Source organism: Rhineura floridana, chromosome 3 (assembly GCF_030035675.1).
Source record: "Rhineura floridana isolate rRhiFlo1 chromosome 3, rRhiFlo1.hap2, whole genome shotgun sequence".
NCBI classification, from domain to species: domain Eukaryota; kingdom Metazoa; phylum Chordata; class Lepidosauria; order Squamata; family Rhineuridae; genus Rhineura; species Rhineura floridana.
The window spans coordinates 122,088,336-122,114,216 of NC_084482.1; the positions used below are offsets into that span (position 1 = coordinate 122,088,336).

Below are 25,881 nucleotides of genomic sequence, written 5' to 3' on the forward strand. Positions count from 1 at the left end.
TGTCTGCTTCCCAGCTTGCCTCTGGGCTTGACAAGTTGCAATAGTGCCTATGAAGGTGCTGGACATGTTTTCTAAAAACAGATTCCAGACAGATTTGCCACAGAAGGGATGGATCAGCATAGGGCAAAATTTCCAAACTTACTTGTACAACTGGGTTTGTACTTTGAGCCACAGCAACAGTGTGCAGACAAAAGACGTGAGGCTGCATCTCGGGGAACAAATGGCTCTAAATCAGGGGTTCCCATACTGTGGTCCATGGGCCATCAGTGGTCCGTGGGCTTCATTCAGGTGGCCTACGGCATGTCCACATTAAATATTCACACTGATTTTTTATTGTGTTTTATTGCCTCTTTTATTTCTTATATTGGATTTTATTGTATTATAATCTGAGTTCTATGGAATGCAAATTGTCATGCGATAAAATACAAGTAAAAGAAGCAATAGAAATACAATTTGAAATCATGCAGTATCTACCACAGTGCATTGGCACAATTACCATTGCTACAACAGGCAGAAAAATAATTAATCAGTCCACCAAGACCATCAGCAATTTTAAGTGGTCCTTGGGGGACAAAATTTGGGAACCGCTGCTCTAAGCATCATCCAAGCTGAAACAACTTCTGTAGGGTTACAAGCTTAAATAACAGCCAGCAAATTTACAGTAGACAGTAACAGAACAGCAGACAGACAATCACAGAGGTTCCTTTATAACAGAAAACACTGAAAGATGTTTAGAGTTTATATAGTACCAGAGATCTCTAGAGTAAATCCAATTAAGAGGTCCTGAAAGTAGATCATTGGCCCTTAAGCCAAGAGTAAGAAACAACTAAAGCAGCCCTCTCGAAGCAGATCAAGAGGGAGGATGGTGTGCAGAGCTTTGGTTTTCTTCCACACTATGCTACTGCCCTTATCATAGGGTAGCCAAATGTGGATATAAAATTCTGAAGGAGCTAGTCAAGTGGCAGGGATGCAAAACACAGAATTTTCAAAGTAACATCAGTCAAGCTTAGCTCAGCAAGCTTCAGACAACGTTGTGCCAGCTTTTCAGGATAGCATTTCAATGGAGAATGATGATGGTGTCCCAGCTAACTGTGTAGATGTAAGCTTGCCCAGGCTTAGATTATTCAGATGCAGAAAAACCCACCCCCACTGTTCTATGAAGATTCAGATTTGCTTCATTTAGTGATAAAAAACAGGTTACAGATATTATGTGCAGGAGCAGGGGAATATCTTTGCTTTCAGCCTTAAGGGAAGAAGTATGCAGAGGTCTGGGAGGGTGTGGGAAGGGTTAGGCAACTTTAGCCTCTTCAGAGAAACGGAAACCAAAGTACTGGCTGGAGAGATGGCAAAAGGGGAAGGGAAGAATGACTTGAGGGATTATGAAAAGAGGTACATTGGATTCTATCTTGGATTTTGGGATAATTTCTAAATTTTGCATTTGCCTCATTCGTTCCATTTTCTATACCCCAAACCCAGGACTAGCCAATTAAAATTTCAGTCTCTGAGTGTGATTTACCCTCATTACTATTATACACATAGTTTAAGGAACCATCAATATGCTGATGAGACCCAGTCCTCTCTCTCCAGTCCATCAGTACCAGGAGAGGCAGTGAAAGTCCTGAATTGGTGCCTGGAGGCAGTAATGGGCTGGATGTGGAGCAATACATTGAAAATAATCCAGACAAGACATCCTGTGGATGGGTGATTCCCAGGTCCAGAATTTGGTGTAACAGCCTGTTCTGGATGGGGTTGTAGTCCCCCTGAAGGAGCAAGCTTATTGTCTGGGAGTGTTCCTAGGACTTTCACTGCTCACTTGAGGCCCAGGTGCCTTCAGTAACTACGAGTGCCTGCATTCAGTTTCAGCTGGTGCCTTTTTTGGGCAGAGATAGCCAGGCTATAATTATCCATGCCGTGGAAACCTCCAGGATGGACTATTGTAATGTTTTTAAAGTGGGGCTGCCCTTGAAGACAATCCAGACGTTGCAAGTAGTGCAGAATGCAGTGGCCAGGGTGTAGCTCTCATGTAACTCCTCAAACAGCTAGTTATGAGTTGTCTTCCAAGCTAATTCAAGGAGCTTCTGCTGACATTTAAGCCCCGAATGACCTTGGGCCCAAATAATGAAGGAACACCCTGTTCCGTATCAAGCAACTGATGCATTAAGATCAGTGGCTGAGTCTCTCTTGGTGGTCATTGCCTTAAAAGAGATTTATAATGTTGGGGCCCTGTGGCAGAGTCCTTTTGGTGGTAGCTCCACATCTGTGGAATGACCTCCCCACTAAAGTGTGTCTTGCCCCAACTTCATACTCATTTAGATACCAAGTAAAAACTCACATTTTCTGCAGCCTTTCGGACAGTGATGAGTTAAGTCATTTTAAAATTATGGTGTTGCTAACTGTAATTTATGTATTTTATTATTTTTAATGCTCTTGCTTATTATGTATTATGTTTTATATTGTCTTATTTTGTAGCATACTGCCCTGTGACCATTTTTGGTGAAGGGTGGTATAGAAATCTATAAATATATAAACAAACATACATATTAATAATGTGACAGCCACACCCAGCCATTCTGGGTCCCTGGAGGCCTGGGGAAGGGAGATCAGGCCGCAAGAAATGTACCCCTTTCTTGCATCCTTCCACTCTCCGTTTAAGGTTCTCGCCACCACAAGATATGGAATTAAATAGTTTAAGAAGGCTGTCCCTTATCAAAACAGCCTCCCAATTTCCCTGGGGTCTCTCTGAAGCTCTTGAGATAGTGCAGTATAACAACTTCAGATGCGGGTGGTGAAAACAAAGGAAGACCACACTAGGTTTGTGAACAAATGAAGAGTTTACTAAGACAGAAAAAAATGTGGAGTTTAAGCCTAGCAAAAGTTATGTAGAAAGAAATACAATGCCCAAAAATGCCACCATATGAGACGCAGAAAAAATTACAAGAAACCAAAAATATCCCTTTTAATTTGCAAAAACAAATTAAAACTGGTTAAATGCAATCTAAGTCTTTGAAGCCCACAAACTCTTGTTACAATTCTAAGAAATAAATAAATATTGCTTTCATTAGAAAATTCCTAGTCCTCATTGCTGCAGAGAGACATTTGAATAAGTAATGGCAAAAGAGTCAGGTGGCAGAAAGCAAAGAAATAAGTATAAAAAGCAGCTCATATTCCCTGCATTTAACATTCATGGGGTTATATCCAATGTAATGCTGTCACGGTCCCATCAGTGCAAGGATTTCTGCTTGCACAATGAGACTCTGGAGCAGATTTGAGGAGGGCGTGGGGCATGTGGAAGTGGGGTGGAATCCCACTGCACAAGCAAGCATTCTTGTGCTGAAGGAGTGAGTTAGTTGAATGTTGAGCCTCGGCTCTCCCTGAAGGAGCAGGGAGGGGAGAGGCATGAGTTTCAGGCGCCTCAGCTGCTAGAAGGCGCGGAAGACCCAGGAGTTGTTGAGTCTGCTCGGGGCCTTGGGGGGAACAGTGAACTTGAACTCCAGCCAATTCCCACGGGTGGCGCGAGCTCCGTAGAGGAGAGTGCGCCACCCCCAGTTGTTCCCGAGGGCCCGTCAGGGGACGCCCCAGAGGTTGTACCAACTCCTCCCTTGCCAAGCAGTTCCCAGGACGCTTCCAGCATGATGCCACCTCCTGACCTCGAGCCTGCAGCCCAAGAGCAGGTGTCTTCCGAAGAGCCATTGGAAACACGCCCCCCCCTCGCCTTGTGCCTGCTGCCGTGAGAAACGGACAGGGCAGAGACAGAACTTACGAAGGAGTCAGAGATTACGATCGAAAATGTTCCCTACATAAGCTGGCCTCTCAAAGAGGGGAGTCGCTGAGTCAACTTCCTTCACGAGCGGCAGAGCATGTCTAGAGTGTAGTTAGGGGTTTCTAGTGAGTAAGGCAGGTTTCTATATGAAGCGCAATGTCCTAGATGTATCCATTACTCTAATAAAGCAAGATTTAATTGCACCCGCGTTTCCGTCTTGTGGTTCCAGCTCTGGACGGGACACTGAATATTGCTCACGATTTCTAATTCTATACACCAAATTTTTAAAGGCGAAGTCAAGTTTTTCACATTTGAGGGCAACAGCTTGAGAATAGGAATAATGCCTACTAATAATTTATAGTAGCTTGGCTTGATAAAGTTAACTAAAAAAGCTTCGCTGATTATGTTACTGACATGCTATTAAAAATTCAAACTGGCAACAGCCCTATGGGTCATGATATATTTCTAATATGGCCCTCATGACTGATCAGGTTTTCCTATCCCTACCTGAACAAAGGGAAAGCCAGGGACTGCATTAGCAGATTTCATTTAGTGACTAATAGCTTAACATAAAATCACCATGTCTGTGGGAAAGCTGGATTGATATTCTTGATAATTAAAATGCAAAAAAATGTTACACCATCCAAGGTAGAAAATTATTAGTGAACAGTCTTTCTATGTACATTCATACTCAATTTGCTCAAAGCTGTATTTGCTGGGTATCCAAAAGCCCTTTCCAGAATTCTGCAGGCTGAAAGATTACAAGAGCCATAAAAGATGTTGCGTGTGGGCAACCTTCTCTTCCGAAGGGCACACAGGAAGTGGAGTCTAACACTGCAACTCTACGCAAACTTAACAAAGGAGTTAAATGCACCAAAGACAGTGGGATTTAGTTCTGAATAAACATGCACAGGATGGCACTGGAAGTATTTAGGATGCTCTTCACAACAAGCCAGCTTACCTTACTACTGGAAGTATTTAGGATGCTCTTTAAAACAAGCAAGTGCCTACCTAGAGAAATGTTTCACAGGGGATAGCTCTTTTACACCACTGGCAGATGCACGGGATGTTGGTCAGAACTATGGGCAATATTTCTCATGACAAGGTGAAGCGATTCACAACAGGTTTAGCGGGCCTGAAGCCAGATATGAGTTATGAATTAGAAATAACAGCCAGTCAAGACCAAAGCACTAGGGCTCACCAACAGGCACAGCAGAAATGACAGGACAGGATGCAATAGAGCTGTGCTGCATGAATCATAGGTCTTGAAGGACTGACTTGAGACGCTGGGCCTAGGAGCTCCAGAAAGGTTGCACGTATGTGTGTATGCACACTGTCAGATGCTGCAGCTCTCGAACCAGGAGTCTTGCTGATCAAGCACTGGGCCACCTCTGCTCCTCGTCAGGGGAGGAAAGTGCAGGCTGACAGTTTCACCTGACAGCAAGTCAGGCAACACTGGATGGCCAATCTGGTGCCACTAGCATTTATAAGAGATTACCACTTCCCTTAGTCTTGGCAGCTGGTCACTGAGGAAGGCTACTTAGTCCTCACTCTGGACCACCAGACTATGGACCTTGTCTCTATCCTGCCTGCCTCTAGGTTACTTGCACACCCTTAGGACTGATCACGTGACTGACATGATTGTGCCACAGCCACACCTCTTTACCTTTGACACTTGAGATGTATATTTTAGAACCTACCCTATTTTTGTGATCGTAATTTGTTTTAAACTGTTTGTAACATTGTATTTTAAATTGCTGTAACAAGCCCTGGAACCTTAGGGTGAAAGATGTGCCGTAAATCAAAATAGTAACAATAATAATTTTGCAGGATTTTTTTTTAGGAATAGAATGTGCTAGGCTAGGATAAGGCATCTTACCATTTTAGCTCCCTGATTCTAAAATTTTGCCTAAAACTGGCCTTGAAATGTAGCTAATGCTGCAACTGAAAAACAAATACAGAAGGTGGTGCAAGAACTTGATACAACTGACATGAACAAGTGGCATATAAAGACAGGTGCTTAGCAAACCTGGAGCATCTTCAGTAGTGTCCTCTCCTGTGCCCTTACAATACATTGCATGTTGTTCAATTTCTGAAACCGGGAATCTACGATCACACAGTGGACATGACACGGGTTCATTAGCTGGAGGGCTGCATGCAGACACTGCTTTCCCAGCATCTTCATCTGCATTGGCCTGAGAAACAGGATAAAAGATGGGCAACTTTATCTTTTTGCAGTTTTAATGCTTCATGATCAATCTAGATTCCTTGAGCTCCTGCAATTTCTGACTTTCTCCAGATTCTATGCTTCCAGCATCAGTTTTTATTCTTACTGAACAGATCAGAGCTAAGAACCCTGCACAGATGAGCACACTCAACAGTCCAATACTTAATGCTTGCTTCAAAGGCAACATGTCCTCCCGAATTGCCAGGAGGCCCCCCTGGAGAGCCATATGTTCTATTTAAAGCAAGGATCCCCTGTGCTACCCACTGTGACTCTCTTGGGAAAGTGTAAAACTGGGAAAACAGCACCTTGGGTGCCAAGTACTGTGAATAAGTAGTTCATTTAGCCCTCTGATGGAGAATACTACAAATGGACTGATTACTTTAAGAACTCTGATGCCTGAGAATTGTGTATTGCATTTTCATGCTTAGTTTCTTACGTTTTATGTTCTAGTGTTTTTCTCTGAATAAACCTTGCTTTATCTTTTTTGCCTTTAAGAAATCTAGCTGCCACTGAGCAATATGACTTCCTGGTACTATGTTACTTGGATGTTCTTGAGGCAGGGAACTGTGAGGGCTCTGAAAGTAACATCGCAAGAAATGCTGTAAATCATCAGACCAGCTGCTGGGGGGCAAATAATGGAGGGAGGCTGCTGTTGCCCTCATGCCCTGCTTATGGACTTCTGGAAACATCTGGCAAGTCACTGCTGAAAGCAGAAGGCTGGCTTAGATGTGCACTTGGTCTGATCAACAGGGCTTCTCTTGTGTTCTTACTAATGGTCCAACTAGTTCAGCAGCCTGAGCTTCCCGGGGCATCTGGCTGGCCTCTGCTAAAGACAAACAGAACGAGACTGAGACAGCCAGCCCTGCTGCTTGTCCTTAACAGCTGGTAAGCAGAATGAATGACTCGGAATGGGGAAATTACATTTTTACTTATCATAGGTAAAAGCCATTGAAAAACTGTCTCCAACCACAGTTTAAAATGCTGGAATGAATTCTGCATTAAGTAAGAAAGGAGAACATAGTTTTCATGACTGTTCTGGGTACTTCTGTTAGTCTATTTACTTTTCACTTTTATACCCTACCCTTTTGCCAGGGTGTTCAGGGTTCAGTGCATGGACCACAGGTTAGGCTGAGAGGCTTCCCCTGTGAGCTTTGTGGCAGATCTGACTCAACTCTTCCCAAATCCAGGTCCAGCACTCTATCCACCCCACCCCACTGACTTCCTAGTCACAAATATGTTTGGATTACCTCCCAAATCCACCCTGGAGCTTGGTTTGTGAGTGAGAAGCATGCTGGTCGACAAGATTAGCCCCTAGTTCCTTTTGTGGGATAAAGTTAAGCGCTATTATCTGCATGTCATTAAACTCACCTCCATTTTTTATCTCCAGCAGAGTTTCAGCGCCACAGTATGTTTCTCTCTCTAGAATGCAGAGCCTCTGCCTTGAACTATTCATGTCTGTAAGAGGCAGAAGGCGGACTACTGCCATCTTATTTCTTAATACTGGAAGACTTCTACCTGATGTCAGTCTATCTAAAAGGTTCCTAAACATTCAAAGCAAAGATTTGCCAGAACCATTAAAATGTCTGTTTAAATATTAAACCAGGTAGATGGAACCTGTGGGGAAAAGTCTAGGATTGGTGATATTTATTGAGATGAGACAAGCACACACTCAGTCTCTGCTTTACACACACACGAGAGAGAGAGAGAGAGAGAGAGAGAGAGAGAGAAGGAGAGGGAGAGGGAGAGAGGGAGAGAGAGAGAGAGAGAGAGACTCATCTATGTCCTTATAACTGCACAGTTCCAAGGAAACAATCACTAGAGGTAGCTTGACTGACTGCTTAGGCATGCTTCATGTTTTGTTTTAGGAGTGGTCTCCATTATGTAGGCCTGTTGCTTAGCAGCTTCATTACGAATCTACATTGTCAAGGAAGAGCCCAATTCTATGTGAAGAATTTCATTGACTGACTGAAGACTGCTTATATATGTGGGAGTGTGTATGATTGGTTGTTTTTTTAAGGACCAATCTCAAATGTGCCAAATTCCCTGCTGACAAGTGATCAGTACCAAACTGCGGGGACCGTCAACAATTTTGCAGGCAAACTCCATCAAAAATCCTTTCTGAAAAGACCTGACTCCAAAGCAGAAAAACTGGGCTGAGAGTTCTGTGGTTCTTCAGCTAGTTGAAAGCATGTCACACAGAGGAGGGCCAGGATCTCTTCTCAATCATCCCAGACTGCAGGACATAGAATAGCAGGCTCAAGTTATAAGGAGCCAGATTTTGGCTGAACGTCAGGAAAAACCTCCTAACTATTACAGCGGTGTGACAATGGAACCAATTAAGTAGGGAGGTGATGGGCTCTCCAACACTGGAAGCAGCTGGACAGCCACCTGTCAGGTAGGCTTTAAATTGGATTTCTTCACTGAGCAGGGGGTTGGACTCAGTGGCCTTATAGGCCTCTTCCAACTCTACTATTCTATGATTCTATACACTGCAGCTACAACAACAACACAACTACAACACCACATATTCCTGGATATTTCACATCTTGGCACTGCTACACCTCGTTAAGTGCTATTATGCTGTGGTGTGTCGTGAAGACATGCCAAACACAGAATGAGACATGCCAAAGATGAAGAGTTCTGTTAACCTAATAAGATGACACATCGACAGATGTGAAGAGCTCTCTGCTCCTTCCCATTTCCACTTTACACTGCCTTGCAGAACACATATTTTGCAAATACCAGGTGTCCAAATAAATTGCTTACACTCCCACAGTAAATATCTCATTGTAAATGTAAATGCGGCATTGTGCAGCAACACTTGTCAGTCCCCTCCCCACCAGAATGGCTTTTGACAAGCCCTGGGAGAACAGCTTAGAGAAGCCTTAACCGCACGGCTGACTGCCCACCCAGCAAAGGGGAAAGCAGCACCATCCCACACCGTTTGCGAGAAGCCCTGAGTGACTGAGGGCTTCTCTGTTCAAAGAGAGCTCGTGCCTATGGGCTGGCAGGGGAGGCAGCTTTTGTGTGGACAGGAAATCCAGCCAGTTGATGCATGGCTCACCTCCCATTATCCATTGAGTCATATAATACAAGGTTCTTTTATTCTTTGTCTAGAGGGCTGAGGTTCAAATCCTGCCACAGTATTAGAGTCCTTCTGATCAGCCAAGTTCGTCACTGGGAAGCCTAAGATGGGCTACTGATCCATTCTGAGGGCCTTTCTGACCACCTACTGACGGTCTGCCTGGATAGTTGTTTTAAGCAGGGCTGTGGAGTCGGAGTCAGAGTCGTGGAGTCGGAGTCAGTTTTGGGTGGAGTCGGAGTTGGAAGAAATGTACTGACTCCGACTTCAAAATAATATTAATATTTTAATATTAATATTAATTTATTAATATTAATACATTAATATACATTTGCCATTTATGAAGGAGTCAGAGTCGGAGTCAGACGGTAGAAAAATTAATATACATTTGCCATTTATGAAGGAGTCGGAGTAGGAGTCGGACAGTAGAAAACAAGAGGAGTTGGAGTTGGACAGTAGAAAAACAGAGGAGTCGGAGTCGAAGGTTTGACATACCGACTCCACAGCCCTGGTTTTAAGACACAAATCTCACCCAAGAATTAGTCATATAATGTAAGAGGCAATCCATAGTTCTTGTTACCCAACAAGTCCCTTCAAGTTTTATAATCACCATGCAAATATAGCATAGGCTGCAAGAATTCAGTTACTCACTCAGTACACTATCCTGCTCAGTAACACTGTCTAGCAGATCAATGGCACACTGCCTGAAAAAAACTGAGCTATGAAAAGCATCAGAGAGGGATGAATTTATTAAGATGCCTATGACAATGCTGAGGCTGCTCCTACATGTTAACAGCCATCTTCAGGGAGACAGACACCTTGTACAGAGTGAAGACTCCAAGAATTAGCCTTTTACATATGAATCATCTTGTCAACTCTTTTCCAGTTCACCTGGATTTATGTATCCTGCCAGAACTGTACTTGGAAATCCCTTTTATATATCTACCACCACCACCTGCAATCTAAATAGGCATTTATTTATTTATTTTTACCAGAAACAGCAATTGAAGTCAGAAGTCACTCTTGTGACAGCTGTATGGTGACTGCAGCCCAGGTGTGGTGATATAGGAAGGCAAAGGAAAGATAACAGCATTCATTTGGTGACCAGGCAAGCAAGAGAGGCCTTTCTTTCAATTTATCTAGAACAGTAAACATCCAAGGTTGGTAAGCTGTCTGGTAAATCAAGATTGTGAACGTTTGGTATAAAGCAATAGTCAGAGGGCCCACTGAGCACAGTGGGCACCCCAAACTTAAACAGCAGCAACATTCAGACTATTGTTAAAATTTCATTCTACCCTCTGTCTTCTTGTGTACACATGCTACCATCAAAGCAGTAAAGAGCCAACAGCAAAGGTTTAATCACACCAGAGAGTCACAGTTTTGTCAACATGCTTGTAACCTCTGTGTTCGTTCAAACCTTTGCAACTTGGGGACAAGCAACTAGCTCCCTTTCCTTAAGTTGGGCCCGGAAGTGTCCTTTGGCACATCACAACCCATGTAGCACATTGAAAGGTGTTGCACGCAACATGACAAACATGAGAAAGTGAAGAACAATCCCTTTAGCTAACAAAGGTGCTATGCTTGTAGTCTATGGCCATATTGACGGTGGAACAGAAATTACTGGGAGGAGTTGTTGACAAAGGAAGGGAGAACAACAGGAGGCCCAATGACAGCACACACACACACGCACACACACTTCTACACATTTCCTTGCAGGCTGTGTAGTTTGCAAAGCAGCTCATTTTGGGAGATGGGCAGGAAACGAGACTCTGCATTCAAGACGCTTCACTGACTGTTATCCCTTAGGGATTTGCTTACCTGCAGAGAGACATCTTTGCTGGATGAATGGATTTCTCCACTCTCAGGCTCGATAGCTTGTGATGGATTCGGCTGGGTCTCTGCAACAGAAGCCTCACATGTTAGCAGCAGCTCAGTCCCTCCCTACAAGCCCCCCTCCAACCCGCCAGCATATTCCACACTAGCTGATAAAACTTATCCCATTTGCTTTACAGTGTCTTCACAGTTTCTAAACATTTTTTAGACTTGTCACAAATGTTAGCAGACAACGTGCAACAACATAGCTGGAGTAGAAGTTTAAAGCTATAGTGCAGTGGTGTGTGGATACTGCCACTTTACAGCTTAACAGGAAGAAGGAATCAATATGGCATGTAGGTTGTACACCAGGTTAGGTTTTGCTGGTGAACAGCACAATGCAAGAGCAAAGCTCTTCAACTCAGAAGAAAGGCAACACACCTATTGCTTTGCTATACAGCTTGCCTTCTCTTTGTACCCGCTCCATCTCTTTGTTAAAACACCACCCCTCAGTTATTACCAACAATGAAAACCTCATCCAGTCTCCTGCAGGGAACCTCACAATTAAACCTGTTCCTGTATGAGATGTGACACTGAAAAAAAAGCTTGCCTTAGGAAAATAATTTCAAATCAGATTGGGTTTTGAAGAGAACAATTTAACCTTGAACAATTTTCTTGCTTACTGAATATAAGAAAATTCCTTTCCTCTAGCATGATTTTGAAAACATATGCTTAAGGCAGATGGATTTGTAAGCATTGGCGTATGACTGATTTGCTCTGAACCGAGGGAAAAAATACATCATTCAGGATGCCATTGACAAACCCAGCAGGTGGGGACCCCTGGAGTCTAACTAGGTAAGCCCTCAGTTAGAGCAGCAGTTAACACCCCTGGATTCAGGTGACCAGACAATTGTTACTCATTGCAAGTTCACTAAACATACTATTGTAGAAAGTAGAGGAGGATGTTCATTTGCACAACCGGAGAACTGGAAGGAAGACATATTTCATTTAGTTTTTGAAAGATAAACTCAAGAGTTCTTGTCTCAGTGTGCTTATGCAAAGAATAAAGACTACCATAACACTTACATAAGTGGTACTAGGACAAAACAAAGCAACTAAGTGAGTGCTGCTCACACTTGCCCTCAGTCTGGGGCCAAGCAAATAACAGCAGTTCCAATATGCTAGCAGTATCCCTTCATGGCATTCCAAGTGAGGCATGCCAGGGAAGCAAAAACTGAATGGGAAACAGCATGGAACCCCACTGCTTCTCTAGGGTATTATCGATACTATTGCCCAAGTGAAAGAGTATGAAGACAGTTGAGCTGACTGTCTTCCTCCTGGTTGCATCAAGGCACCCTAGGGCTGGAACTGCACAGAACTAGTAGGACTTGGTGTTTCCTAAGCAACTGACTAGGCTTTCTGTAAAGTGCCCACCTAGCAGTTTGACTTCAAAATTTAAAAACCTGCCAAGTAGCACAGCATTGTCTGCAAGAAGAGGACATGTTTTTCTTGACTCAAAACCGCAAATGAATTGTAACAGGGCTCATACCAGGGCAAACGGTGATTTCTTCCTCAGCATGATTCTCTGTGGCCATGTCTGGGCTTCTTTTACTGTCCAGAGGGGTCAAGGCAGAAATGCTATCAAAATACAAACACAGAATAAAGCAATTGCACAACATGCAGGCCTATGAAAGTCAGACACAGCCTTGGGAGCTCTGATTATCCAAGAAAGGTAACAGGAGAGGATGCAAAAAGTGACAGGCTTGAAAGAAGCCATCCCAAACAATGTGACCATGGAGGAGCCCTTCTTCTCTAGAGACTTTCTAAAGCAAAAGAAAGGGTCATTGTGTCATGCAAGAGAAGTAATGATATCTACTCAGAACTGCAAGAGCTTATTTGATGCTTTCTGTTCGTGGTCACAGGAGTACTGCAGGTAGCAGAGCAGCCTAATCCTCAGCAAGGAGATCCTTGGAGCAGGAAGGGGTGGAAATCTATTTGACACTGTGCTCTTCTTTCTCCCATCCTTTACTGCTATTTTTTTTTCCATTTCATCACTGCACACGGCTCTCTAAAGCAGCAGGAATCTGACACAACTCAAAGCGTCCCTATAGCAAAGCCCTGCCAACACAAACCAAGCATCTCTGTCATGCAGCATTTAACTGTGCCTGGCTCCTTTCATTTTGACTATCCAGTGCTGCCATTTTCTCTGCAAAGGACAATGTTTCCATGTCACAGGAAGACAAAGGCTGAGTAGCTGTGACATTGCCACACTATCACCCTCAGAGTTCTGTGTAGCTTTCCTGTTGCAATGAACAAGTATGCAAGTACACACTTGAAAAACAGGAATCCCCATACTGACAAAAGATTTATTAAACTCAGCCATGAGCCTCAAAGAGCAGGGAAGAGCCACCATAGATTTATGATAAATAAGAAAATTTTGATGGGAAACCACAAGTGGCTTCTCTCACTCTCTTGCTAAATAAACCATCTCAAAGCGTTTGTTATGAACCCAAGCTGAGCACCGCTTATGCTATGTAAACCATCAAGACTCACTTCAAAGGGCCTCATACTAAACAATTTGCTATGACATTTATAAAATGGGCTAATCAATTTGAAGTCAACCCGCATTGCTTGCTACACCAAATATCTCCTAGTAACAAAGCATATAATCATTTATTAAAATCTCAATGTAGTGTACTTTGTGCAACACAGAAAACAACAAAGCTGAGTGGTCCACAGAAAGATGGGGAGGGAGATTTCTTTGGCTAAAGCTGCTTGCAAAATTACTCCAGCAGCTTAAGAATTAAGAAGCATCTGAAGCCTGATGTCCAGGTTGCCTGTGCTTTACCCAGCACAGGGTTCTACTGGCAAGCTGCCAGTTGCCAGATGGCCACACTTAAAATTAAGAATACTACAGCCACTGTCATCTTAATGCAGATGTGCCAACTGAGGAAATTAGATGTCGCAGCACGTAATGGTCAATCTTGATCCTTGCAACCTGATGAGGGCAGCCGTTGGCTGAACTGCAAAGTTCCCAGGGTCACAGTTTGGCAAGTGGGATGTACTTCATCATCACTGCTTGTGCTTGAAAAATGTACAAGGCACCTAATATAACCAGAAGAGACTAACCCTGTTACCCACAGTCTGAGGAGGAAATGGAACAAGCTTTAAGGGTAGAAGCCTTTCACCAGTGCAGCTTGCTATTTATATGAATGCTGTCCCTAGATATAGCTAGAGAGGATTTTTTCCAATCAAGATCTGGCCACTTAGTACTTGAAATATTATGCCCTAGTGAGGGAACAGGGGCATTATCTTCATTTCTCTTCCCCACACAGTCCCAGAACCTCCAAAGAGCCATGGCAGCAAAGAAAGGGATCCACACTTGAATCTCTCCTCCCAGGTACAATCAGCATAAGGATGAAACTGACATCCTCTTGATTAGACTATGTATATACTAGTGCTGACCCTACTACAGAGTGAGAAGAGGTATCACATTAACCTGTCTGCTCCTCTCATTGAGCATCCAGCCAAAATGCTGTCAGATCAATGAGGATATTTGACAGAGGAAAAACCAGTGGCCTTCTGCCAAGACTATTTTAATTATAAAACCTGGGGAAACTAACCCAAGAATCAAGAAACTTCTCACAGCTAGACTTGTGGCTAAACAGCAAATATTGAAATTATCCTGGCAAATTACTTCATGAATCTTCCCGTCTGCAGCATCTCCTACAGTTTCCTTCATTTCCTGATCTCTACTGCAAACCATCCCATATTTTACTCCTGGCCCTGGAAAGCTTTAAGGCAACAGACCTCCCAGGAGGTATTCTAGAAATGGTCACCGTGATGTGCCCTGCCGAAGAAAACAGCAGCAGCAGTGTCCCAAATGTGTGACACAGGCAGCAGCTTCCCAATCTCATTATTCAATAATCTAAAGCAAACAGGGTTTGGACCTTCCCCAACTACACATGCCACTTGCTCATGCTTGAATTGCTTTTCCTGGAACATGGTTTGCTGTTTCAAGGAGACAAATGTGCTGCCACTATTAGGATATGTTTTCTCGGTCTCCTTTTCTGTTCTGCCATTCTGCTCCAACATGCTGTTGGCATACCCACTGAATCTCTTGCTGAAACTCATCTTTCCACCAACCTCAATCTATCGTTTTGTGGTATCAAGTCAAATTAGATTAGCTCTTTAGGCCAAGGACTATACTTTATTATCTTTACTGCAATGCCCACTTCTCACTTTATGTTTGACACAGGTATTGCCAAAGGTCATACTTCTCTGTTTGACAATACTTACAAAGGTAATGCAAAAATAATAAGGCATGCTGTGATCTCTGACAGAAGATCCAACAGAAGCCCAAAGTCACATACAACGTTTGACACTGTACAAACACAAACAAGGTTCCTCTGCCCACTTATTACACCCCAGGGCAATGTTGTTACAAGCAGCAATATACAACAGCTGGAAGCATAAAAACAGAATTTCTGTGCAGCAGCTTCTAAAGATCCCATGAAGACCAGGATATTGAAGCAGGCTTTTTTTCTCCCAGAATTAACTATTTTGATGTTCACTTACTTACCTTTGTGTAATCTGCATGGGCTCTCTTTCTTCAAGCACATCTGCAAACAGCACTTGGGAGGCCTAAGGAAAAAGAAAAGAATCAAACCAGACAATACATCATCTTTCAATGGTGGCTTGATACTTCTAAGCTAGCACCTTCAATGTAAGAAAGAAGTTGGACAGCAGCAATATAAAGTCTTTTAGAGACCAGAGACAAATCTGTGCAATAAGAATACGTTAACTGTGCAGCTAAAAAGCCTGAAGGTCATTCGGTCACAGAATCATAAAAGTTGGAAGAAACCAGATGGATCAGCATACCAACCCATATCCAGACAGGCTGTGTGACAAGCAAAGACTGTGTCAAATAAGGCACCTTGCTGTGAATCAGGCGATGAAGGTGTGGAAGTTAAGCTCCCTGAAAGCATTAAGCTCAAAGGGTTAAATTCAGAAGCAAAAATCTTTCAAAAGCTAAAGCTGAGAAAGAAGCTGTCACGAAAAGCAAAGACGATGGTTGCAACACTGTCCCTAGCTGGAACACAAACAGAAAAAACAATCTTGCAAGATGTTCCGAGAACTCTGAGCTTAGAACTAACTGTAAACTAGTTCTGTGCCAAAATCAGCCAACTAATTATATTACTGGGAAATGCATTACTATTACATGTCAATGGAAACCACTGAGCAATTAATTAAGTAATGTTCTAACTGCAGGAATGGTGTGCAATTGTATTTTACTATAAAGGTTGTAAATGAAATGGCTCTTTGAATTTGAGAATCCTTCCCATCTTCCTCCAAAAGAGATCCAGGTGTTGCATCTTCCTTAGGTAAATAAAAGATTAAATCTCACCTGTTCATGCTCTCTCACATGCCAGCTTCTTAGTATACAGAAAAACAGAAAAAAATCTGTAGGTGGAAAATAAGGTTCTCTAGCGCAGTAATGTTCAACCTTTTAAGACCTGCTACCCATGTTTAACGTCATCCTGCAACGCAAAACTTTTAATTTTTGACTGTACGTATTTCTGCCTTTTCTCTCTTGCCCCTCCTCTTAATTTCCTTAGATCCCACCTTCCTCCTCCTCTCTCCCTTACTCTTAAAACAACCTAAACAAAAACAAATGGTAGTTGTATCACTGAAGCAACTTGTCTTGGACCAGACAACCACAACTGAAGATTAATGCTTTTGCAACCTCTTAATACTCTTTCCCAATATGTACCAAAGTTTTTAAAGAGCCAGTTGCACTATAAGAACATAGAATGTTGCCTTATACCGACTCAGACCATGAATCCAGCTAACTCAGTATTATCTACATTGACAGCAGAAGCAGAGACTCTCCAGGTTTTCAGACAGAATCCCCACCAGCTCTATCTGGAGATCCTGGAGACTGAACCCGGGACCTTCTGCCTGCAAAGCAGGTGCTCTACAACTGAGCTATGGCCCTTTCCCAAATAAATCCATGAATGTACTCTAGTACTCAAATAACTTGCTACAGGGGGAAAGCAAAAAGTCTTAGGGTCACTAGCCAATTCAACACTGGGACTTTTCAAAGCCTTCCAAACCTAAAAGTCTAAAGGGACTAGAATGGAAGAATATGGTTTATGAATATCCACATATACCACTGAAGAAGCCCAGAGCACCGTGAACCAACATGCACTACACAGGAAATGCCTAGAGCACAAAGAGTAAGTAAACATCTGGAGGGCTCAAGCGGCATACTCTGGTAAAGAACCAACCCTCCTCCCCTCCCCCTCCAGTTATACGCTAGTCAGAACAGAGAGAATTCCAGTCTTGTCATCTGCTACATTTCAATCATATAAGCAAGAGCTGTTCCTGAAGCCATCCTCACAGCCCCAAGGCATTGTTGGCTCAGCCCACAATGCACTAGCTGAAGCTACAGTCCAGATTCCTCAAATGAAAGGAACAGAAACAACCCAATAGGGAACAACTGAGATATCTGATCATAACCTACAACGCAAAGCCCTCCCTAAGCTTATCCAGCTCAGACCTGATATTGAAAATCAGACGTTTTGTTCAGAATCCAGAAAGTGTTAAAAGCCACTTCAAATCTGTTGAGAAAGGCAAAGGAATAGGCAAGGGTTTTTGGCCACAAAGAATACAACAATATTTGTTTCTAATGGCAATTTGGCACAGAGATGAAGGCAGAAGAAAGATTATGGCAAGATGCGGGGCTTCTTTTCACATAACGTCTAGTAGTTTTCAGCCATACCATCAAAAAGGACAAATTTCTTACCACTGGTGATAGATCATGCTGAGCATGATTTCTGGAAAGGTCTGTACCTCAACTGTTGGAAAACAGGCGGCAGACCTGCAGCAATCACACAGTTTTGAGTGTAATCACAATTTTAACCATATCTCTATTTTTCTTTGTCAAGATTTCTGTATGAGAAATGCCTCTTAACATTTCACAAAGCTCTGAAGATGCTTTTTTGTCAAAACATAATCAGATGTGGATCCTTGACTCTTCAACAAAAAAAATGAGAACTTGTTAAACTTAGTAAGGGCTAAGCTGGGATGGAGAACCCCTGGCCTGCAGCCAAATTTCATCCAGCCCTTAGCATTAGCCATTTGGTCTCCCCTGAAGCCCCTTTGGCAGTTGTGGCTGTCACTGCTGGCCACTAACACAGAAAGCATTGAGAGAGAAAGGAAAAAGGAGACAGTGGAAGCAAAGAGTTCACACTGAGGGGCTCATGAAGCAAAAACAGCAGCCAATTTCACCAGAATTATCATTCACTGCCCAAGGAAAAGGGGTCAGGAAATGAAGGAAAGGGGACACCACACAGACTCCTCTTATTTTTTATTCTTCTAATTTTATTTTTTGCTCTGCATGGTCAGCCATCCTTCATTGAGCTTTCCCCAATTTCCCATGTTTAACTCCAAATACAGTTAGGATGGAGTTTGCATTCTACTTCTGCTCGCTCTAATTAAACTAAGTGCAATTCTCATACATCGTGGACAATAAATATTATCAGATACATCAGCAGCATCCAGTTGTAAATGTAAAGATATATATGTATGTGTATCAGTGATTTTTCTTATTGCTGGGTCCACCAACTTTTGGATCTGCCCCCCAACAGACTGACCAAAAGGTCAATGGTCCTTTATAGAAAAAAGTTCCCTACCCCAGGTAAAGGCATATGTTTTCCTTTCTGTAAATAAGAATAATACAATACTTAAGAATTTATGCAGTCTTATTACTTCTACTCTTAAACTCTTCAAAATGTAAGTACATATTGTTTTTCAACATTTTCCTATAGATAAAATATTAATCAAGAAATGAATGGAATGTTCTACGTATGCTTTGAAATAATTGTTCTAAATGTCCCAGGCAATATCCCATGCAACCAAAAGAACCTATTATCTGGATCTATAGCAATTTTGCAAGAAAATCCTAAATATCTAGGTTTATGTTCAGTTTCTTTGTCCTGAGAACATCTGATCTAACATCTTCATCTTCAAATTAGTTGTCATAATAATAATCCAACTCTTCAGCTGGATGTTTGCCATTCTCTAAACTGAATGCCTGGATTCCACAGATTTGGAGCTTCCATTTATCAGAGTCCATTTTCCAAGCAGATGCATTTTGGCACCTTGCACATCTTGGTGCAATTGCAGGCTACAAGATCAAGCACAAACTCATGTTTTGGAAGGCCCTCCATCCAATGTACGGTATATGGGTATATGATTTGGGGTGGCCCAACGCTTATTTATTCATTTTGACATACACTGGATATTATTAGGAACACCATGCTTGACAGTGTCTTGCACCCAAATGAACCACCGGGCTGGAAATGATGTTGTGGCAGCTCATAGAAGACACTGTACTGGAGGTGTAGGTGATCACACAAAGCACTCTGTGGTTTATATTCCACCCTGCTGGTACTGACTTAAGTAGATCACTTCTCCTTGCTGCATGGCAGGGCTTGCCCTGGATAAGATATATATTTATTATTATTACATACAAAACCATGCAATTGTTACACATCTGACACCTGTTTTCCAACTTCAGGGGTGTAGACTTTATCCAAAATTATATTCAGTGTTACTTATTACATATGGTAAGAACAAGCAGCAGCCAATGAACTGGAGAGGGTATGGAAAACTTGGAACATAATGATGTTTCATCAGATATGGAGTATCCATAGAAATTACAATCTACAAGAAAGGAGAAGATAGAGACACAGGGTGGTTATTTCAGTAGAAGCCCACATCTGCCATAACATCTAGTTTCTATCTAATTCTGGACAATGAATCATGAAAACCATTCATATATAAAGAGACAAAAGAGGTATATATTGTTTCCTGAAGAACAGTGGGAAGTGGAGTCTGAACGGGGGTAGCGCAAGCACACTGACCATTTCAGCAGCATTTCACTGTAGCAGGACTAAGCAAGGAACCACTAGGGGAGACTTGAGGGAAACCGTAGTTACTGCCTTGATTAACAGCTTTGCAATTCAACAGATGCAGGGGGCACAGTCAAGCACGCTTGCCAGCAGCTCAAACCGCCAGGAAAAGCATGATGCACGTCCCAGGCTAGAACCGATTCAGCTGTACTATAATGGCAACAAGTGGGCGGGGAGGGGGGGGAGAAGAGGTAGCAGCCGCCTGGTCTGAACAGCTAAGGAGACACTTTGGCACCTGAAATACATTAGGGCTTACACTACTGTCAACACAAAGGGTGCTGAAACAGTGACAAAGAACACCGGTGGGTAATTATGGCAAAGAAAAATGTAGTGCTCAAATGAAGCTTAAAACATGGGAAAGTGGTCTTTGAATTACCTGCCATCAGCTCCATGTTCCATTACACAGTGGAAGAAAGAAAAAGGGTGTTAAGAATCACCTGCCGCAAAGCATACTGTCATACTCAGCTGAAGCCCTGGCTTTGTTTCACGGCTATACCTTAAGGTGCTTTAGTGTATATTTATGACTTGAAACTTGAGCTTTTTACATTTTAATTGTGTTTTCAGCTTGCCCCAACAACCTCATTTGTTTCCCACAGCCCGAGAACCATTTTAAATGTCAAATCTATTACTCTCTGTTTTTGCTGGAAGACTGCTTAAGACTTGTGCACTAGAAGCTTGAGTTCCTCAAGGACGTAGTAGAAGGGACAAGGCACCTTTTGTTGAGATGATCCTTCTTCCACAAATTCCTTAGGGGATAAGAAAGGAAGGGCTGTGCCTCAGTGGTACAGCACCTAGGAACCCAGGAAGCTGCCTTATACAGTAGGGCCCCACTTCCCGGCACTTCGCTTCCCGGCGTTCCGCTAATGCAGCGGCTTTCATTCCTCATTTTAAAGCCGCTTTTGCGGCATTTTGGCATCATTTTCGCACAACACACCCCATTATACTCAATGGGGTTCTGCTTTACAGCGATTTCCACTTTACGGTGGGGGTCCGGAATGGAACCTGCTGTATAAGCGGGGCCCGCCTGTACCATTGGTCCACCTAGCACAGTACTGTCAATACTGGCAGTGCCTCTCCCAGGTTTCAGACAGGGGTCCCTCCCAGCCCTACCTGGAGATGCCAGGGATTGAACCTGGGGTCTTCTGTAGGCAAAGCAGATGCTCTGCCCCTCAGCTACAGCCCTTCCCCGTTGCATGTAAAAAGTGCCTGGCATCTCCAGGCAGGGCTGGGAAAAACCTATATCTGAAACCCTGGAAAGCTGCTGCCAGTCAGCGTAGATAATACTGAGCTAGACAGCTACCAGTGGTCCAATTCAGTATAAGGCAGCTTCCTATGTTCCTAATGGCTTCTAAGCAGCTGGGGTATGTCTAACCTTTATGCTTCAAGGCATTGGCCCATCATAGCCTCCCTTTAGGCAGCTTTCGTTATTATTAACTCTTTCATAGGTCTGATAACAAAAGTCCTCTTAGCTGGCAGTGCTATCAGGTCTTTGGGGGTTTTCCTAGGCCTTCATCTGCATTTTACTTGCCACAAAAATCTTCCAGGCTAAACAAGGCCTAGATTTCTAACAGAGGCAAACGGATAAAAACAGCTTTGACATAAAACTACTCGGTCATCTCCATCTATCATAAACAAGCAAAAATAGGGCACAAGTCCAACATTTTCTCCTTCGCAGGTCACCTTTAAGGTGTGTTTAAATATAGCCTCTCTGGATCTAAAACTGCGAGGCCAGAAGCACAGGCTGCACTGTACTTTTGCTTCTGAAAGAAAATGCAGACATTACAGTTTTTCCTCAGAGTGTTCAATATTACAAGACAGAATATAAATATCACAAAACAAGTTAAGTATCTTTCCATCACTGGGGTAAACAATCAAATACACTTGAAAATAGTAACAACAAGGTTGAGCTTCAGTCAGAGTGAGGATAAAGTTATACAATGATCTAGCAGTGAAGTCATTATGAAAAATGAGGGTTGGAAAAAGCTGACACAAATCTAAAATACAGCAGCAATAAATACTTCATCTGACTAGCAATCTGTTTAAACAACAGCAATGACCGAAAGCTGCCTCTAGCACCCGAAATGAAACAAACGCTGACACCTAGCGGCCATCAGACAGGTGAAAAAAATCCCACACACAGAAAACAATTAAAGAAAGAGGGATGGGTTATTTTTGGCTCTGCTGTATATGCCACAATAACTAGGAAGGATTATAACATTCTCCCTGTCACATCTCATCCTCTGTCCAGTAACATGATAAACACACAGGAGCTTGCACTTGGAAATCAATCACTACTGCCTAGACACCCTCAAAAACCTAAATGATGCTATTGGCTAAGAAACACAAAGGAATCCTGAGAGAGTGTATGGTCTTATGAATGTTACATCTCCCAAAGACAAATCAGCCAAAAAAAAAAAATCAGTACAGAATAGCAAACGTTTTCTAGCTGAAAATATTTTTTTAAATTAAGCCACATGGCAATTTTCTATCTCTGATGGCACCTGGATCTACCTTGGAAGGTAGAGAACAGGAAAGGCACAACAAACTAATAATTATTTTAGCAAATTATTTTAGCAAATAATAATTATTTCATACCAGGAATAGGATGTGGCTTGCTACACTAGAACTCTATGCAGATAAAACAATGTGCTATCATACAGTCGCCTTCACAGTCAATATGTTAGTATAATTATCAAGAGCTGGTCATTTTAGGGATACTAATGGTATGGGAACTTTTGAAGCATGGTTAGACACACTGGTAGATACTTTGTAAGATTTATCTTGTGAGAAAAGGTCACATTTGTTGCAATTTAGAAACTAAAAGGACCAAATGGGGCTCAAATCTATTATTTAATGTGTTGGCACAACTAAAACAAATTAACTCAGGGGTGGGGAACCTAAAGCCCACAAACCCAGATGTAGCACATGGGCTCCCCATCTGATTACTGGCCTCCCCTACCACCCCGGCAAAGCAATTAGCTTGAAAAAGCTATCCAACAGGAACAATGGGAAATTTCTTTCCCAAGAATAATTGCCACCAAGGGTTTCATTTTTGGTGAGGTGGGTCACAGCTGGGGAGGGAAGGGTTAACCCTTCACTTGCACTGCAACCTGCCACCCCCATATTTCCATGTGGCAATTAGGCTTGAAAAAGGACTTCCACTGGATACAGTACTTTTTTCAAGCTCAACTGCCATGCTGGGTGAGGAGGGCATCTTCCTCAAGACTGAAGCTAGAGAGGAAAGGTAAAAGTGAGAGTACGGAAGTACACGTGTTCATGAAAACAACCTCTTTTTGCGTTGGGCCCCTCCACTGCTGGCATGTGGTTCCCAGAAGATGAGCCACAAGGTTAGCCTTGGGATTCCCCTCCCCTGCTCAAACGGCCACCTACTAGACATTAAACTCACTAGATCCTAGAAATGTCCAGGAAGTCCACTGTTCCTTAGAGTACTTGCAAGGGCCACCACTTCTCTTTGACCTGGGTGGTGTATCACTGCTTCTTGCTGGTGAGGAAGGGGTTTCAAGATGTGTTGTCAGCCACAAACAGAGCACCCCTAAATTAGCAACAACATTCTTTGTGGTCTAGTCTATTGTGCAGATCGCAGCATCAAGCAAGATGACTAGCCACGTCCCTTCATCATTCAGAATTCACCAGACAGACAAGGAGAACTAAGCAAATTTACCTGACAGGAGCTGCTTGCTGGCTCCTCTCCATATTCAAGTTTTCTTCCTTCCATCATGTTCTGCTCTAGATTTTTGTTACACTCTCCATTTGTTGAGGACAGACACCAGGCTATGCTCTCAGGGTCCTTTTTCTCATCCATATCTTCTCCTTCCTGCTCATCTGTACCTTCATCTCCCTTAGATGCCTCCTCTGCTTTGCCACGTTCACTTCGCCTCAAGGAACATGAATTAGGAACAACTGGCTCCCCAAATGGTTTCTTCAGTAGGAGTCGTCGCTGAGCCTGTTTCAGGCTTTTCTGGTAAACCTCAAGCTGACACAAGATGACTTGAGTATATTTGATGGGATCCACTCCTTTAGGGCAAAATGGAACACCCCAGTAATAGTGCACCATATTTCTCTCCTCTTCTTGTTGGCACTCCTCATCAGCCCTATGAAGCATGCAAAGTGGTGGGGCATTTCCTTGCAACTCAATCCTTTCCACAGGCTCAGTAGAAAGACATACTTTCTTGCTGTGCTTAAACTGATGCCCAAGCTCAGCCCCTGGTCTGCTGGAGTAGTCCAAGTTGCTGTGCTTCTGAGTCACCTTCTCTGGGGCTTCTGAGCAACCAGCAAAGTGGTCTGCTTCCAAATAATTTTGGGAATGCTTATCAGTTTCCTTGCCTGTTGTCTTTGAAGGGTTGCACCTTCCTGCAAAAAGTCTCCGAGGTGCCAGTGGCCAAGTGCCCAGAGGCCTTTGGGGAAAGGTGGGACTAAGAGTAATTGATGCCTCCTCTTCTAGACTGGGTATTGTATCACTGGAACTGCTCCTTGCTGGTGAGGAAGGGTTTTCATTTGACGTTGCAAAAGGCTGGCTCTTCCCTGGAGATACAATTACGCTAGAGACTAGAGAGCTTTCAACTATTTCCTGGCTTAACCTCGTCAGTACTACGAGGGGCCTCTTGGTGACATCTGTCTGTCCATTCTCATCAGTTTTGTCAATTGGTGAGAGGGTACTGCACTTGGAGCAAGGAGACTCAGAAGAAGGAAACAGAGCTGCAAGGAGCTCAGGATCTCCTTGCCCAGCTGGGTGGCTTTGCGTTGAAGACACTAGTGCCTGGGAAAGAAGGGGCCCAGCAGCTGCAGCAGAAGACTCAGCAGGCTGGCAGCTCTAGACAGGGGAGGAACACACACAAAGACAAATTATTTGCCTTCCAAAATATATATTACTAACTGTTAAATCAAACTGACTGCTATTCTGCAGAGTACAAGATATAAATGGACACTTCCATGCTAATCTACAAAACAATAGCTAAAGGTTAAATCAGCCATTAGCCATGTAGGAGTCTGTTAGCATGGTGAAAAATTAACAAATGTATTTTAAGTTCACCTTGTCAGACACATTTATGCCTTACAGAAGACTGGCTAGAATTCCAGATGAAAGCCTATCCCAAGAACAACCTCATTTGAACTACAGGGAGTGGGGGAAGGGGAAGAATTTGAATGGGCATTTCTGGGTAGCCCAAATATTTGTACTCCACTTACACTGAGGCTCTCAGCAATGGCCTTTCTCAGGAGCTCTTCCTCTTCCTCCTCTTGTGAGTTCAACTGCCTGGCTTCTTGCTCACTCATTTTCAGAGCCAGGGCAAACTGCTCATCTTCTGTCATCTCTGAAAAGAAATTAAAAGAAAAGCATAACACACTATGATGCAGAAGACTCAGTTTCTTACACCCTGAAGAAGGTGCATGGGGACTTTCACCTTCACAGGGAAAAAAAATGTATCAAAGCTGTTACATCTCAGCTTACCTTACCGTGTGCCTTCAAAACTGGAACAGACAGTGCTAAATGCAGAGTAATGCATTTTGTGCAATATCAAATCACTGAGCCAAGTCAGGGCATTTAGTTAAGGTCCCCATAGTGATCTCAGCTTTGACTCTTTGGTGAATTCCTCACAATGAAATATTTTATCATGTAATCATCCAGCAGCGACCCTGTTTTGTACTTCCACATGTAACACTTGCATCAAAGGGCACAGAGGGAAAAGCGGTAGACTTTGAACACTGAACTATGCGTGAACAGACTTTTTCAAAAAGGCACAGTCTGCTGGCAGAGAGAATGAAGATAGTTCCATTCCTCTCAACGTTATTATTCACTTAAAAAGTCACAGACCTCTGTGGTGTATGCCGCCATGGAACCTCCAGAAATGTAAATGAGCTAAGGTCATATGCCACATTCTTCCAGATTGATGCAAAAGACATTTAAAAGAACAATCTGGAGAATGATCTTCCCATCAGAAAGACTACCACAGCCAATACGCCTTTGCATGCTTTCCTAGCCAAATGGGGCTACTTTCTTCTTACC

The 25,881-nt window shown here is 43.0% G+C and overlaps 1 protein-coding gene across 3 annotated transcripts in view; it reads right to left on the bottom strand.

The window, feature by feature from the left end:
• UIMC1 (ubiquitin interaction motif containing 1) overlaps positions 1 to 25,881 on the bottom strand; it is a 93,449-nt gene that overhangs the window by 23,666 nt on the left and 43,902 nt on the right. For all 3 annotated transcript variants that reach the window (XM_061617566.1, XM_061617567.1, XM_061617568.1), the window contains 6 exons: positions 25,065 to 25,189; positions 23,542 to 24,690; positions 15,464 to 15,525; positions 12,431 to 12,519; positions 10,888 to 10,967; positions 5,790 to 5,955 (listed from right to left, as the gene is read on the bottom strand). In XM_061617566.1, the coding sequence (XP_061473550.1) occupies positions 5,790 to 5,955; positions 10,888 to 10,967; positions 12,431 to 12,519; positions 15,464 to 15,525; positions 23,542 to 24,690; positions 25,065 to 25,189 (1,671 nt within the window). The remainder of the gene's footprint in view (positions 1 to 5,789; positions 5,956 to 10,887; positions 10,968 to 12,430; positions 12,520 to 15,463; positions 15,526 to 23,541; positions 24,691 to 25,064; positions 25,190 to 25,881) is intronic.